At 48.2% G+C, this 16,700-nt stretch overlaps 2 protein-coding genes across 5 annotated transcripts in view; one reads left to right on the top strand and one right to left on the bottom strand.

Annotated features, from left to right (window-relative positions):
- Nucleotides 1–7,603, bottom strand: part of LOC126546004 (uncharacterized protein YfbL-like) — a 29,645-nt gene extending 22,042 nt beyond the window's left edge. For 2 of the 4 annotated variants that reach the window (XM_055061562.2, XM_055061563.2), the window contains exon 1: nt 7,392–7,603. In XM_055061562.2, coding sequence (XP_054917537.1) covers nt 7,392–7,431 — 40 coding nt within the window. In that variant the 5' untranslated portion in view covers nt 7,432–7,603. The remainder of the gene's footprint in view (nt 1–7,391) is intronic. The other 2 variants (XM_050194066.3, XM_050194065.3) reach the window with 2 other exon arrangements.
- Nucleotides 7,604–13,515: 5,912 nt separating this feature from the next.
- Nucleotides 13,516–14,454, top strand: LOC140216918 (uncharacterized). Its single transcript, XM_072287455.1, has one exon. It carries the CDS (start codon nt 13,516–13,518, stop codon nt 14,452–14,454), a length of 939 nt encoding a protein of 312 aa, XP_072143556.1.
- The last annotated feature ends 2,246 nt before the right edge of the window (nt 14,455–16,700 follow it).

Here is a 16,700-nt window from a genome sequence, read left to right as displayed (position 1 = left end):
CAAAATGATAGACTGCGATTGATGTAGTAAAACCTGATTAGATCAAGCAGGTTAGGTGACTATTTGCTGCCGCCCCGTTCCAAAGTGGTTGCCTATAATTATCATCATCATCGTCACCGCCTAGAGTCCAGTGATTCTGAACTGTTTATGCCCCTCAGTTCCTTTGGGAGCGTATACTCCTATACAACAACTCTGTAGGGCTACCAATAAAACACGTTCCGTTTCGTGTTTCCGGCCTAGATGTACAATGCGTTCAGGAAAGTCGACACGGATAGGGACGTTTGCGCTCGTGCCTTCTGTTCAACATTCTTTAAAAGTGAGGGCTTGCGCTTTAGCAAACCACCTGGGGTTCTTTATCGTGCACATAAATCTACGTGCACCGGTGTTTTTGCACTTCGCCCCCATCGAAATGCGGCCGCCGTGGCCGGGATTTGATGCCGCGACCTATAGCAGCGCTACGCCATAGCCACTAGGCCACCATGCAGGGCGTGTAGCGCACGGCAGCAACAAACAAGCGAACAGAAAAGAAAGAAAATAGAGAAAAGAAAACAAGCGCAACATAAGAAAAAAGATAGACACGCAATGCTTTTGCAAATGCTATTTTTCCTCTTCGATTGTTTCACGCTGTTCCTTATTGATGCCTTCCGCACATGTTTTACGACTGAATGCAGACGGTAATTTAGCTTAGAGAAATAAACCTGTCACAAGGATTATTGGCTCGGGCGTCCTGCTGCGACAGCAAACACGTTTGTGGCCGAAGTACTTCAAGTCTTGTCGTGTATCACCAAGCAGAAGAGTGTTGTCGTGGCCCTTTGTGACTATGTTACAGAAGCGGTCTAACAAATACCTTTTTGGTGGTTTATATCGAAGAACCTGTACCGATATCCATGAACTTCGCGCTGCAGGAGCCTCTCGGCGTGTCTAAGTATCCTGCCAAGGTCGATTTTGCGACGTAACGTATTATAATTTGTGTTCTCCTTGGCCATGACCCGATTTCTGGCCTTCTGGCTTTGCAAGTGTGTTCGAATTAGGACAATTTGGGACAGAATTGACAATATGCGTGTGCTCTACGTGCTTTCTGTATATAGGTAGCTTCTCCGTCTCCTTCGTTTACTCCAGGACCACAGAGTGAACTGTCTAAAAGGTTTTATAGCTTGTATTCAGTAATGCAGGATGACAACGCCATCGGTAAAAACTCCACCTGTATCGTAAGACGTGCTTCACGGGTTGTTGTAAGTCATACAATGTCCTTGCGCCGTGCAAGCTTGTGTTTTACCACCACGTTGAATTTCATGGGTGACGAAATAAAGAGCCATGCAGCTCTGTTCTTGCCGAAAATCTCACTTTTCATGATCTCGGATATGAGTGGAGTATTCTGCGATTTGCGAAATTCGGCGTAATGATGCAGTGCAGTACCCAGTTCAGTAATACTTTAATATCTATTATTATTATTATTATTATTATTATTATTATTATTATTATTATTATCTATTGAGTTTATTATCTAGATATGTGAAGCCGATCAGGCCAATTTGAGCAGGCCAGTGGTACTTAGAAACCGTAAGTGAATTGTACGCGTTGCAACTGTTACGTTCAATCGGCGTCAAATGTTCACGGGGCACGGCTTCTGCAAACCGAAAGAGAGAGAAAAATCAAAACTTAGTTTCCGGGCAGTTTGACCGGGCATCCTGTCAAGGATTGGACGACTCTGCTGACTGTCCATACTTTACCACAAGCTGCAACTCTAAATTCTAGGCTGCGTGCCCTAGCTTTGCAAAAATTGAGCTTTCTCGCGGATTCCGCGCCCTGTAAGCTTTCAACGCCAAAAGCACACACATAAAGCGCGAATACAAGATTTGTGGTACAAACTAATGCACAAGACCTCAACTATACAGCACACGATGTATATTACGACTGCCTGTGAGGAAATAGCTTAACTCAGTTGATACCATGGGAATACTATTTTCTCGCGACAAGTCTACATCTACGTTCTGACGCACGAGTTGCAATGCCTTCTTCCTTAACAAAAAAAATAATAATTCTGGCGTTTCACGTGCCAAAACCACGATCTAACTATGAGTTAGTGGGGGACTCCAAATCAATTTCGACCACCTGGGGTTTTTTAAGGTGCACCTAATCTCATTGCGCGAGCGTTTTTGCATTTCGCCCCCATCTAAATGCGGCCGCCACGCCAGCGATCGAATTTAAGACCTAAGCAGTGCAATGCCATGTCGCTGTGCGACCGCGGCGCGTTCTTCTTTCTTTTTCTTCTTTCCCAGGGACGTAGTTTCCGCGCTCTTACTCTTTATCAAAAATAGTCGTGCAAAAGCAGAAATTATCGCATATACCGCGAGTAGTAACACACGTGCTGCCTTAAATTTCAGAGTGGCTGCACGGTCAGAAAGTGAAAGCGTAATCGTAAGCGGATGGTGAAGCCCGAGAGCTTCGATCGGGTTACATCACGTTAGTATACACACGTCGCCCCGGAAGGAAGTACCGCCAAACTTAAAGCTTGTACTCCAAAGCGGCGTTCCAATCCTTTACCACAATTAAGAGCTACAGTCGAAATAAATAAAACATAAAGGTCTTGCAAGGACAGGACAAGAACGTAGACACGTGCGCTTTCTTTCTTTAACTGCGACAGAAGGAAATGAGTTTGCGTTCCGTACGTTCGCACCTTTACCTCCTCGCCGAAAGCCCGTGAGGATAGAAGTGCGCCAACTCAGTTGCCTAAATTGAAAATTTGGGTAAGGAATCAGCAGCGAGCGAAGTGCTTATCGTTCGACTCGAGCTATATCTATGTTGTTGCTGTACATTTCAGAGGAACAGATTAACGAAAGACAGACAGAGGGCCCGATGGCGCGAGGAAGTTAAGCAAGCTAGGATGCAGTAAAAAGGCGGTTAAGGAAATGTGTGTAACTGCACAAAAGTGAAATTGGCTAAATTGCGCAAAATTTGGAACTTGAACAAGATTTGCATAACACGTTGCATCATTGGGCGGGGGGGAGTACTTGGTGCACTCTCCGCATTAAACGAGTCCCTGGAATGGACTGATTCATTAGAGCCTGGGGATTTCTGTTCTTTAGCTGTGATATTGTTCCGTTTACTTTACTTAAAGATATGGCACCAGCCAACCCAAATAAGCCCAATATCTGCTTTCCCCGGCTAGGTGCCCAAGTGTCAACAGCCCTACTGAAGTTTTACCCGCCGCGGTGGCTTAGCGGCTGTGGTGTTGCGCTGCTAAGCACGAGGTCGCGGCGGCCGCATTTCGATCAGGGGTGAAATGCAAAAACGCCCATGTACCGCGCATCGGGGGCACGTTAACTAAATTAAGTAACCTCAACATTGATCCTAACGTGCTTGCTTGGATCAAATGTTTTTTGTCTAACCGTTCCCAATTCGTTTATTCTAACGAATACTTCTCTTCCACTGGTCGAGTAACCTCCGGTGTACTGCAAGGCTCGGTTCTAGGACCATTATTATTTCTAATTTATATTAATGACCTCCCAGACCAAACTAAATCATCAATTAAGTTATTCGCCAATGACTGTGTTCTCTATCGTGTCATTTCTAACTCTGGCGACTGCGATACTCTTCACTCAGACATTGGCATAGTAACATCATGGTGTGCTAGATCCCAAATGAAGCTCAATTCTAATAAATGTAAGGCGATGCGTGTGTCCCGTGTTGTAAGAAATACCACCCTTCCTACGTACAATACTAACAACATACATGTAGAAAATGTATCATCATACAAATATCTTGGTATCTACATTACACACAATCTTACATGGAACATTCATATAAATTACATTTACGGTAACGCTAATCGCATGCTTGGGTTTTTACGGCGTAATTTTTCATCGACAACTGCAGCTGTCAAGTTATTTCTGTACAAATCCTTAGTGAGGCCTAAACTTGAATATGCATGCTCCATTTTCGACCCTTCTACTCTAAAGCTAAAAAACACCATCGAATCCATTCAATACCGAGCTGCTCGTTTTATTCTGTCGAATTATTCTCGTCATGCAAGTGTCTCATCAATGAAACTAACCCTTGACTTGCCTAACCTAGAGTTACGTCGTATATACTTTCGCCTATGCCTTTTTCACAAGATTTATTACTCTAACGAAACACTTAAGGATGAACTAATCTCCCCGCCATCATACATATCGTCACGCACGGATCATCGTTTTAAGGTTGAAGTTCCAACTTGTCGCACCAACGTTCATTTTGATTCCTTTTTACCAAGAACGATAAATGACTGGAACCGCCTCCCTGCCTCCATCACTGCCATTTCTGACGCCACAAACTTCAAGAATATTGTTAACGAATTTGTTTGTAATAATCACCACTCCTCTCTGTAATGCCCCCGGGCCTTGAGAGTATGACAATAATGATCCCCTGGTGGCCAGAATTAATCCGGAGTCCTTCACTACGGCGTGCCTCGTAATGAAATCGTGGTGCAGGCACGTAGAACCCCAGAATTTAATTCCATTCTATTGAACCTTGTTACACTCGCCGCGTTGGCTCAGTCGCTACGACGTTCTGTTGCTGTACACGAGGTCTTGAGTTCGATTCCCGACCGCGTTGCCATCAGGACGAAATGCACTCATGTATACTTTGCCACACATTCGATTGGTCTCTTTTGATCGCTCTGGCAGTGCTACGAAAAGTCGCGTACGTGTGAGAACTCTACAAGAATAAGCAAGGCTAGTAGTGATGACATGGCTGCATTATCGTAAGTGAATCTCTTTCTTTTTTAGATGCTCGCAGTAAAGCTTGGTCGCTGTATTACACGACTTTTGTAGCGCTGTCGCAGCTTTCTGAAACGACCAGTCGAATGTGCTGTTAGATTTAGGCATTTAGGTGCACGCTAAAGAACCTCAGGTGCCCAAAGTTGACCAGGAACTTTTCGCTATACGGCGTCCTTCGTCACCCACTGTGCAGTTTTGGGACGCAAAACACCATATTTTGACTTTTTTAATGTTTGTTACGATGAATCCTACTGTCTTTTTTCAGGCTGCTGTCGGGATATATATATATATATATATATATATATATATATATGTGTGTGTGTGTGTGTGTGTGTGTGTGTGCGTGTGTGTGTGTGTGTGTGTGTGTGTGTGTTTATACAGGGTGTTTCATGTAACTTGTGTCAAGGATTTCAAAAAAGTGGTTAGCCCCAGCTGAATGAAACCAACGGCGTATGGTTTGCCGTCATGTGGCGCTCCTTATTTTTTTATATTCCGCTTAATCAGTTCGCTGAATTATATGCGAAATGTTTAATATTCTCTTTAGGGCCAAGTGCGTTTCGTTGCGTTGTAGAAGGGATACAGAAACGACTGATCCATTTTTTTTTTGTGTGTGTGTGTGGCAAGGTACATGCTGCGTGGTGATCTTTTTTCGGCATTTAATAAAGAAAGCCCGCGCAATATGAAATAAAAACACCTGACCGCGCCCGTGCGCTATCGTACTGCAGCGCGCTCGACCGCGCTTCGTGCAAAAGAACCGTGCGCGCGGACCGTGGCGGCCGCAGCTCCAGGCATCCGCTTCACAGTGCGTCAGCATCTTTGGCGGTGGCGCACGGAGAGGAAGCGCCGTCCTCCCTGATAAGCGATAGGCTCGACGCACGGTGGAGAGCGCTGCAGTGCGATAGCGCACCAGCGCGGTCGCGTGGTTTTATTTCATATTTCGCGGGCTTTCTTAGAACGCCGAAAAAAATGGTCACGCAGCATGTACGCTGCCACAAAAAGTTGCATCGGTCGTTTCTGAACCCCCTCTACAACGCAACGAAACGCACTTGGCCCTAAAGTGAATATTAAAAATTTTGCATAATTCAGTCAACGAATTAAGCGGAATATAAAAAAAAAGATAAGGAGCGCCACATGACGGCAAACAATATACTGTTGGTTTAATTCAGCCGCGGCTAACCACTTTTTTTTAAATCCTTGGCACAGGTTACGTGAAACACCCTGTATAATGGCACGCTCACAGAGGCTGTGGCATTCCTTAAATTAAGCTTGCGTTTCCAGCTCGAAAGTGAGATCGCCGGAGTCGTGACGCGAGGACGTATACAATAACCTCCGGGCATGCTTGAAACTTGGAGCACTTGCCATATTTAGAAATACATATAGTACGCATAATTTACCTTCAGATAGTCATTTAGAAGCACACAGAACTGAAAAAACAGCACGTATTGGACGGCGTTCCATATGCCGACTCACACATAAAATTAATTCTATATCATGTCTTAATACTTCTAATTTGGAAAAGGTTGAAGCTCATAACACGAGACCACAAGGAAGTCGATATGGACGGAATGGGCGCCCGTGCTGTCTTCCTTGTGGTCACGTGTTTTGTGCCTCAACCTTTTCCAATTATGCTGCCACAAAAAAAGTGGGGTTTTACGCGCCAAAACCACGATTTGATTACGTGGCATGCCGTAATGGGGGTAATCCGGGCCACCAGAGGCTCTTTAACATGCACCTAAAGCTAAGTACACGGATGTTTTCGCACTTCGCCTCCATCAAAATGCGGCCACCGTGGCCGTGATTCGATCCCACGACCTCGTGCTTAGCAGCCCAGCACCATAGCCACTAAGCAACCACGGCGGGTCGCGCTGCCGCCAACCTGCCCCAAAGAATACTTATTTTCTAAATTTGAAACAAGGCACAGTATTGGTGCGTCCGAAGAAGCTGTATTTTCTTTTTAACCGTGGAGTTGGAATTATGCGCAAGCATCCACCATTCGAGGCTAGCGCGCCTTGAAGGCTTCCAGATGGCTTACAAGCAAAAGTTGACTCCGACCACCCGTAGACATGGGACAACGGAGCAGCTTATGTGGTGCAAAGCTTCCGCGCGCAGCAGAGCAATTAGGGCGCATAGTACCCGAACACCGCCCTTGCTTTCGAGCTCTGGCAGCATAGAGCTGAGGGAGCATTGTAACATATATACTATGCGCGGCAAGCAAAACGTGCATTCCGATGCGCTCCGCTCCAAGAGCGTATGGGTACTCTGAAACCGTGACCAGCAAAATTCAAAGCCTCGCCATCCACCACATCGCGTTCAAAAAACAAACGGTGCAGCAATCCTGAGAATAGCACATCCCATCAAGTTTGCTGCACGCACAGACAAACGGCTTCCGCACGCTCGCTCGAACTGTGCATGTGCGCACTGAAAGCGAGCGCTCTGCACGACCTGAACCAATTACATTTTTTCCCCGCAACTGCGGCGCGGTACTGTTGTTAACTGCTAGCCACAACTTTCGCGTGCTGTCTGTCGCATTTAGGAAACGCGCGCGCAGCCAAAGATGGGCGCTCATGATGCGCCGAGTCTAGTCGCCCGCTCGTGTTCAGCGCGCGCAGAGAGCAGAAGAATGGGTGCTCTCACCGGCGAGGCGCAGGAGCAGCAGCAGGACCCAGCATCCCATCCTGCACGGGGCGGCCGAGTGCCGCGGACCGGACGGCTGTGCGCGTCTTGCGGCAGGCGCTCGGCGAGGAGGCCTCGCTGGAGACCCTCTCCGCGACCGCCGCCCATTCTTCCACTATGCAACGCCGAACATCAGGGGCGATGGCGCAAACGAGGCTGTTGCTGTGCTGGCCACCGGCGAGTTGCTCCCGCAGCGCAGCTCGAGCTCACGCGAGAGCGGTCGCGCTTCGTCAGCAACTTTGGGAGCGGGAGCGCACGGAATGACACCAGCCGAGCGCGGCAGGACGTTCTCACATTTTATGCTCAGTGAAATGCCTACGCAAACACGGCAGATACGACCTGTCGCCACGTGCTGTTCACATCGGTGAGCGACATTATAGAAAAGAACACAGTGCGGACATGTGCTCTCCCGAAATGTAGAGATTGAGAGGAGAGCTGTAGTGCGAGGAGGGCGAATGCGAGCGAGTTCGCTGCATGTAAATGACGAGCACGCTTGAGGTATGTTAAGGGCATAGGCAACTGGAAAACAGTCAATTAGGATTTGATTTATCGTACACGCGTAATGGACAAATGGTGCAACAGAAGGTCCCCGCATTGATGTATGCGGACGACATAGTGCTACTATCGAACAATGCAAGTAAATTACAAACACTGGCCAATGTGTGTGGCAACGCAACGAGAAATCTAGGCCTCAAGTTTAACACAGAGAAATCGGGAACTATGATCTTTAATGAAGAGACGAGTAATTACGTGGTGTCAATTCAACAGCAAGTCATACCCATAGTCAAGCAATATAAATGCTTCGGCGTATACATAAACAGAGGAAAGCCTTACTCAAGCACCCCTCAAGATAATCTGAAAATGAAGGGCAAGCGGAATGCAGTAATAATGAAACATAGGGCACTTTGGGGCCACAATAAATATGAGGTGGTGCATGGAATCTGGAAAGGAGTCATGGTGCCAGCGCTCACGTTCGCAAATACATCATTCTGTGTCTAAAATCAGACATATTGTCGGGGTTGGAAGTTAACCAAAGATCGGTAGGTCGGTTGGCTTTAGCTCGAGCCTACGCCGAAACCACAAAGAGGCAGTGCAAGGGGACATAGGTTGGGTCTCTTTTGAAGACAGCGAAGCGCAGATAAAAATTTGTTTTAAAGAAAGACTCGGGAACATGGATCGCAATTAATGGGTGGCTAAAGTGCGCAAGTAGTTGTACCTGAAAAGCGCGGACACGGAATAGAGGAAGAGGTGAAGAAAATTGATAACCAAATACAGGGTAATTGAAAGTGCATGGACAACCAGGAGTCATTAGAGAAAAAGTGAGAGAAACAGAGACACTTAATTGGATGCATAGAATTGAAACAAGAAGGACGATTGAGATTTACAAGAATGGAAGAAAGAAATTACAAGGGAAAATCTGTACGAGAACACAAAGGGCCGTGCCTTGCTATTTGAGGCTCGAGCCGGTTGCCTAAGAACAAAAACATGCCGAAGCAAATATTCGGAACAAGTTGAGGCATGTGTATGCTGCAGCAAAAATCCGGAGACCACTCAGTACATCCTAATGGAATGCGAAGGGATTAACCCAGCGAGACCAGTACGTAACGTACAATTTCCAGAAGCGCTTGGATTTAAAGTAGACGGAAGTATCAACCGGTCAGCAGTCTAGATAAACAAGAGACGTTTAGAGTATTGGTGAAAAAAATGCATGTTAGAGACTTATACGACTGGATCCATTACAGGCATAGGCAGCGGTACAAGGTAGAAAAAGAAGATTAAAAAGATGTATACAAGAATGCTAGAAGGAAAAGCATGATAGCATACTGAGTAACTCAAGCAGGCTAGGTAACTATATCTCCCCGCCCCGTTTCAAAGGGAATGCTAATACATAATTATCATCATCACGGGCGGCGGGCGGCATAGATTTGTCATTGTATTTCCCAGGGAACAATTGAGGAGGCTCGCGTCACCCCTTTACCTGTCTATCTACGATGCGAACCTCTTCGAGTATTCCTGCGACTGCTGTGCCGTCATGGACGCCACCTCTTATCGACACTGCCCGACATACGGCCAGACTCCCCTTTTTCAAGAGCCATTAAATGCCAAGAATGTGCCATACCATCATACTTTGCCCCTGCTGACCTTCCACGTATGGGTAATGTCCAAAATACGGGTACGTCTATCTATTCCCGGAATTTCTAAAAAATCGCGAATACCTACCGTCGGCCTCAGACATTTAACACTTGAATATATGTCGAAAGGATACGACTCCTCGGTGAGCGTGTACACAGACGGATCGGTCTCGTCGTATGCGTCAGGGTGTGGCTTTCGTCGTGCCTGCGCATCAAGTCATTCGACGGTTTCGTCTGTGTAACAAGACGACTACAACATCTACGGAACTAGTGGCAATCAGAGAGGACATTCAATATATTTCGCCACAGCCTCCTCAAGTATGGACAGTCTTCAGTGACGCAAAATCGGCTCTGCAACTACTTAGAGTGGTGTTGAAAGAAAGCGCTTACAGAGTGTTGGCTCTTCAAACTGCCGAGCTCTACACTTTAGCGCAAGAAAACGGCCACCACATCACATTTCAGTGGATTCCGACTCACTGTGGTATACACGGCAACGAATTGGCCGATGCCGAAGCAAAGAAAGCACTCGATGAACCAGTCACTGCTTGCAATTCCTTTTTCAAGAGCGGACGCCAACTGCCTCCTCTCCAGTGTCATCCGAAAATCGACAGAAAAACACTGGGACGATCCGGATAATCGCCACAGACGACTCCAGAGATTGGACACTACCATGAAATTTAAGCTACCACTGAAAATTCAACGCAGCTGTGCCAGTCTTCTGCACAGTCTAAGACTGGGGGTAGCGTTTACGCGCGGATACGTACACCTCATGCGACGCACAGAGTCTCCAGACTGTGAATTGTGCAATGTGAATGAGACTATAGGTCATGTGCTTTGTGACTGCCCTAAGTAGGTGGAGGAGCGTCAAAAGTTAAACAACGACCCTATACGCGTCTCGACAGCCCACCGTTGTCGGAGGACGTTATTTTAGACCCTTGGCCAGACGCTCAATCGAGTTTCAAGGCCATCCAGGCGTTACTGAACTTTTTAAAAAGTACGGGCCTGGACTGTAAGCTTTGAGCATGCCAAATTGCTTTCCATATGTTTTACATCCTCCTTCTCTCGTCATCGTCACCCATCATGCGCCTCTTTCTTCCCTCTTTCTTTCCCTCTTCCCCTTTCCATAACGCAGAGTAGCTGGCTAGAGGAATATACCTCAGGCCGACCTCTCTGCATTTTGTACAATCAAACTTATCTCTCTCTACCTAGAGGGAAATCTGGGGCTGCTGCGCTGTTGTATGCATGGGAATGCCGGTATATGGTGACTTCGGATTGGCCTCGGAGAGCCAGGACACCTTGAAGACGGGCCTGCTAGCACCCTTCTGTCTGTCACAATGATTCATTTCCTACTAAAACAGCACGTAAAGAGCTGAGTTAGCTCTATTATTACAAAAAAGCGTGTTTTTTTTAATTATGAGGACTTCTGGCCCGGTGTTCACTTATATGAAACGTAAGTAGGAGGACAGACGACAAGATTCGCGCTCATTTTCGAACTGTTTGTCGTCTGTTCTTGCTTTCTTCGCTTAATTATGCATGTTAGGTGAGTAAACTTTGTTGAAATATGCAATATGGGTAATGGACTGATGGGCTATAGTTGGTGAGCCAATATATTGAACCAGCGCACTTAAATCTGACACGTATACACACACATAAAAAAGGACATACACAGGCGCTGGTAGCGCCTCTGTACGTCATTTTTTTACGTGCGCGTATACGTGTCAGATTTCGGTGCGCTGCTTTAATGTCATGTAATATCGGTGAATGAAAACTTTTTATGAAGATTTTAATATAAGAACGCATCCCTTGTGTAGCCATATCCACGTTTTAGACGAAGCATCGTACAACACCGGCCAACACAAGCCTCGCACAACCATACACTGTCATTCCCATGACGGCACAGCACTCGTTAGAAAACTCCCAAAGACGGTGGCGACAGATTTCCATCTAGGCATGGAGGAAGAAAAACGTTAGGAGGGAGCATGCATTGCGCAACGCGATTGAAGCCAAACCTGGTGACCCACCACGTGATCGTACGTCAAAGCGCGCGGTTAGTTTTAGTGTTCCCGCTCTGCAGGCAGAGCCATGCACGGCAGGGCAGCTGAACAAGCGCGCACCGAATAATAACAACTGGTATACTGGGAGCCAAACGTCTCAGAAAATCTCGATTCTTGCTTCGTGATCTCGACGCAACAGGTCATGTGTTGGGCCACCGCTGAGCAAATGTATGGGCTTCACGGAGCGTTCGCTTGCCAAGGCTGGCTGCATGCGTGACGTAATGCTACCTTCTAACTTTTTCCTTCCTCCATGCGTAATATATATATATATATATATATATATATATATAGTGAGAAACTCTATGGCGGGCAGTATCGACGGCTGGTGACCCAGCGCACGGTGTTTACGCGGTCGGTATATATACCGCGGTGAAATCACAGCCTGCACAATCATTTGCGTGAGCCTCATGCGGCAGGCAACTAGTAAAGGAGGCAATGGTACACTAAAGAAGCATAACCTGTGCTGTCTAGCTGCCAACAATGTGCAAGTTTCCTTTACACCACTAGCCATGATGGCTCGCGTGCACCCTTGCATGTGCCCACTTCGATCGAAATTCCCACTTGTTACTTGCTCTCCGTCTCAACGGCAAAAAAATAAATGGTGAGATCAGCCATCACTTAGCCTCATCCCATGCGGAGGATAGGGCATTATGTATATTTTGTCGTTGTTATTGAGGTCAGTTACTTGTTTTGACGCTATTAGGCCTACACAGACGATGTCTAGGTGTAAAAGGGGTTTGATTTCAACTTAACAGATGGCACCACAGCATTAGCGTTAGTGCGGTTTCTCCCCGAAGCGGCATATGAAGAAGTGGCCAACGAATTTGAACTAAGTCCCAGCCGCGAAGAAGCGGAGACCTACGAGCAGTACATTTACCAGCTCCGCCGGATCATGCGGAAACACGAGAAGATTGTCAACGCGCATCAAGGGGTTAAAAGGAAGAGCTGGTGGGACGGGGAGGTCCAGGCAGCACTGAAGGCTCGCCGAGCTGCCACGCTTAACTTACTCTTAACCGCCACGCGGTTAAGAGTCCTCACAGCGCGGATGTCCAGGGGACATGGCAGGAATATCTGCACCGAAAACGGGAGATGCACACTATCACGCAGCGGAAGATAGCAGAGGCCAACCACAAGACGCTCCAGGCAATCAAATCTGCAGGCACAGGAGCAGCAGTCAAATTCTGGACGTATGTGTATCGCCTTGATGGTAAAGCTGCACAGTCTGAAGTTCGCACAGAGTCAACGGGGGCCAAAGAGAATGATCTCCACCGAGCCTTAACTGACCATATCCGCCAACTATATGCGCCGCCACCACAGGGTTAACCCGCTGTGCCCCTCCCTGCCCCAGATCGCTCAGGCTTGGCGGGTACCGACCGTCAGACGTGGACAGTGTCTCGGAGTGCCGTTGATAGGGCAATCACGAGAATAGGTGCGCGCACTGCTCGAGGCCTTGACGGTATCGCGGCGGGACTTGTGAAATGTCTCGGTACTGAATCACGGTCACAGCTGGCTGATTTCTTCAGCGAAATTCCGGACGGTGGACCAATACCTATAGACTGGCTACGCGGCAAGGTGATCCTGCTCCCCAAAAGGGGTGGCGACTCCGGCCTTCTACGTGATTACCGGCCACTTACAATCACTAGCGTAGTGTATCGTGTGTTCGCCCAAGTGATAAAGGCTTGGATGACTGCGTGGGCCGAAGAGGGCGGGCACCTCACTGAATTGCAGAATGGTTTTCGGCGCGACCGACGGCTCGAGGACAATTTGTTTGTCCTCAGCCAATGTATAGAGGCCGCACGAAAGGAGGAACGTGGGCTGATTAGCTGCTTTCTTGATGTGACGAAGGCCTACGACAGTGTCCCGCACGAGCCATTGCTACGGCGTCTTGAGGCGATTGGGATGACGCCCACATGGACTGAGCTTATCAGACGCCTCTATGCAGACCGCACGGTTGTAGCTACTCTGAACGGCGCCTACTCGAGCGAGGTAGTGGTGGGCAAGGGTTTAAAACAGGGTTGCCCACTCTCGCCTTTACTCTATATGCTGTATACCACATGTGTAAAGCGCACGCTATTGGCCTCCAGGGTAGGCTTTGTGGTGGAGAGAACATGTGATGGGCTCAGGGAGCAGCAAGTGTTGCTGGGGCTGGTATTTGCAGATGACGTAGTGCTGCTGGCGGGGAACACTGGCGATCTGCAGACCCTCATCACCAGCTGTGCCGAAGCCATGGCGCCACTGGGACTGCAGTTTAACACAAAGAAATCGGCAGTGATTGCCTTCTCTGGCCCTGAGGCACTCGGCTCGCTGACACTACCATGCGGAGGACTACTGCCCCAGGCAACTGAGTACCGATACCTCGGTGTGAACTTCAGCACGCAACAAGATTATACGGCAAACCATGAAAAGCACCTGAGAGGAACATCCCAGCGGGCCAGCCAAATACTCCGCAGAAAGTGCCTGTGGGGATTCAATCGCTTCACCATGGTGCGAGAGCTGTGGAAAACCGTACACGTGCCTGCACTGACGTTTGCCAATGCAGTCGTATGCCCCACAGCGCAGACCCGAGAATGGCTGGAACGCAGCCAGCGCGCTGTAGGGAGACTGGCTCCAGGCTGCCACGGCAACGTGGCAATCCAGGGTGACCTCGGTTGGTCCCGGTCTGAAGCGCGCGAGGCACGCAGCAAGCTGGCGTACGAGGGCAGGTTGCGCCTGATGCAGCCACACCGCTGGAGACGGCGTATGTTTGATTACATACACCGCAATGGCATCCGCACCAGGTGGACGAAAAGGCCGCAGCAGCTGTCCAAGAAATACGGTTTCTTCTCGAGCCCTGTATAGGAGGAGACCGAGAGAAAGTGGGCCAAGGCAGTTGAGACCCTGGTGCGACACACGGAGACGGCCACTTGGCGGCGAGAAATGGAGGGTAAGCCCACACTGAAACTCTATAGGGAATAGAAACATGAGATCCGTGTGGAACCCCTCTACGACAACTGTGTAGCCAGCAGCCTCCTCTTCGAGGCACGAGCCAGCGCTCTCAGAACTCTGATTTACCGCCGGCGCTTTGACGACAACGGGGGAAGCGCTATGTGCAGAGTGTGTGATGAGGACGAAGAGACAATTGAACATTTGGTCCTGCACTGCGCGAGTCTCACACCAGCGCCTATAGATGGAATCACACTACCGCTAGCGCTTGGCATCTCCCCCAGCGTTCCATCTAGCGGCGGTGACCAAGTGGCCTCAACCAAGAACCGACTTAATGGGTGCTGGGCCATAGTGCGCGCACATTAACGACCAAACTTGGCGTGTACCTGATGTTGACATTGATACTGTGTGTGAGTGCATGTGTGATTGTGCTTATGTGTGCATGTGCCTAATATGTGTTACCTACCAAGGCCAGGGCATCGCTACTTTTTCACGGCGATGCCCACCCATTACAGAGGGTGAGGCCCCTAAATCCAATCCAAATCCAAGTGATGCGTTGACGATGCGGAACGCTTTAAAAGCTTAATTGATCAGTGCATCAATAGGGCTTTTTTTTTTTTACCCCCATTTCGTTTAGCCTGACGTAGTGCTTACTGACTGCGTGTATGCACTTGCCTGAAACTAAAATTTAATGTACGAGTTTGAGCGACAAATCTAAACAAACTGCAGCTAAATACATTGCGAATGCGTAGCGTACGAAGACTTCTCTATTCATGTAATACATCGAGATGCCGGCGTGACCGATAGGGAAGGTTAGTTGCAGGGACGGGCAGCGAAGTGCTGGCGTGACTGTCTATGACACACGGTCACACCAGCACTTCGCTGCCCCTCCCTGCAACTAACCTTCCCTATCGCCGCCATATCAGCGCCGACAGACAGACAAAATGGCCCCACGCATTTGCAACGCCAGCCTTATTGCTTGTCGTCTGCTACCTACACTAATCGAAACTGCGGGGTAGAAAGTGTAGTTTTCATGCTACACTACTGCTAAAATAAATGGCATTGCGTAGGTGGGCGGATCTACACTTTTTATACACAAGTCAAGAAAAATGGCGACTTCCTACGTACGCTAGCCCTATTAAAAATAGCCCTATCATTTTACTGCTCCGCTCTAGTCGGTGCGCGATGACGGTGACGAGCAAACGCCAACTATAGACGCCGAGCCGACAACACGGCGTGGGTTAACATATTTAGAGGAGCGCTCGCCCCTGTTGTCGGCTAAGTAAACTGTAAGGAACAGCTGAGAAAGAGTATAGTACTGTAAATAAAGGGAAGCCCCGCTGTATCATTCATGTAAACGTGGCTTATAGTTACAACACCGAAACATATTTCTTGCTGTGATGTATCACCGACGCCGACGTCCGACTACCTGTTTGCACCAACGGCCTGGTTATACAGCCGTTTCGGGACTCCGACGCGGGTTGCGTTTCGCTTTAATAAAAAATGCCTTGAGTGAACTCTGTCCCATAAGCTGCGTTTAGCAGATCCAAGACTGCGAGGCATGGGAAGGCAGGTGCTTGCTCAAGGAAAATATAGTTCGCATGTCCGCTCTTAAGCCGTATCTGCGCAGTCTTGCACAACAACGGACACTGGAGGCGTTGGTGGTAGATGACAAAGCGCGGACGGATACATTTTGATGTATTCGCCTTCCTCATTGGCAGAAGTGTCTGTAGCTTCCAGAGCTGGACGGAGCTTCTAATACAGAGCAGTACAGCGGCCGTGGTAGTCTAGAACACCGCCTTATGTCTTGGCTACGACTACGCCTTCCGACAAAAAAAAAAAAAGAAAAAAGAAGAAGCCGACTGGATCATGGTGGAGGCGGACTTATTTTTGAATCTTCCACAAAATATTAAATATGACCGTTAGCCACTTAGAACTTCACGCGCAAGCAGTGCACCAATCACAGACGCTAATAAAGTATAATAGAGAGAGTAAGCGCGAGAGTGAGGAGGACGGCGCAAAGAACAATTAGTGGTGCTACCTTAGAAACTTCTTTATCTAGGCACCTTAAGTGGAAAGCGTGAGAGAGAAACCAGTCTGCATACGTGCCTCACACATAATGGGTCTCTGCGGCGGCAATACGGTGAGTCGCTACATTTCTC

The sequence above is a fragment of the Dermacentor andersoni genome, chromosome 1 (assembly GCF_023375885.2).
Source record: "Dermacentor andersoni chromosome 1, qqDerAnde1_hic_scaffold, whole genome shotgun sequence".
Taxonomy (NCBI): domain Eukaryota; kingdom Metazoa; phylum Arthropoda; class Arachnida; order Ixodida; family Ixodidae; genus Dermacentor; species Dermacentor andersoni.
Note: the sequence above shows the minus strand (reverse complement) of the source record. Positions and strands in the feature narration are given on the sequence as shown.

Bases quoted from the DNA above. Each gene is read 5' to 3' on its own strand.
- LOC140216918 (XM_072287455.1), top strand. From the start codon at position 13,516: ATGACGCCCACATGGACTGAGCTTATCAGACGCCTCTATGCAGACCGC.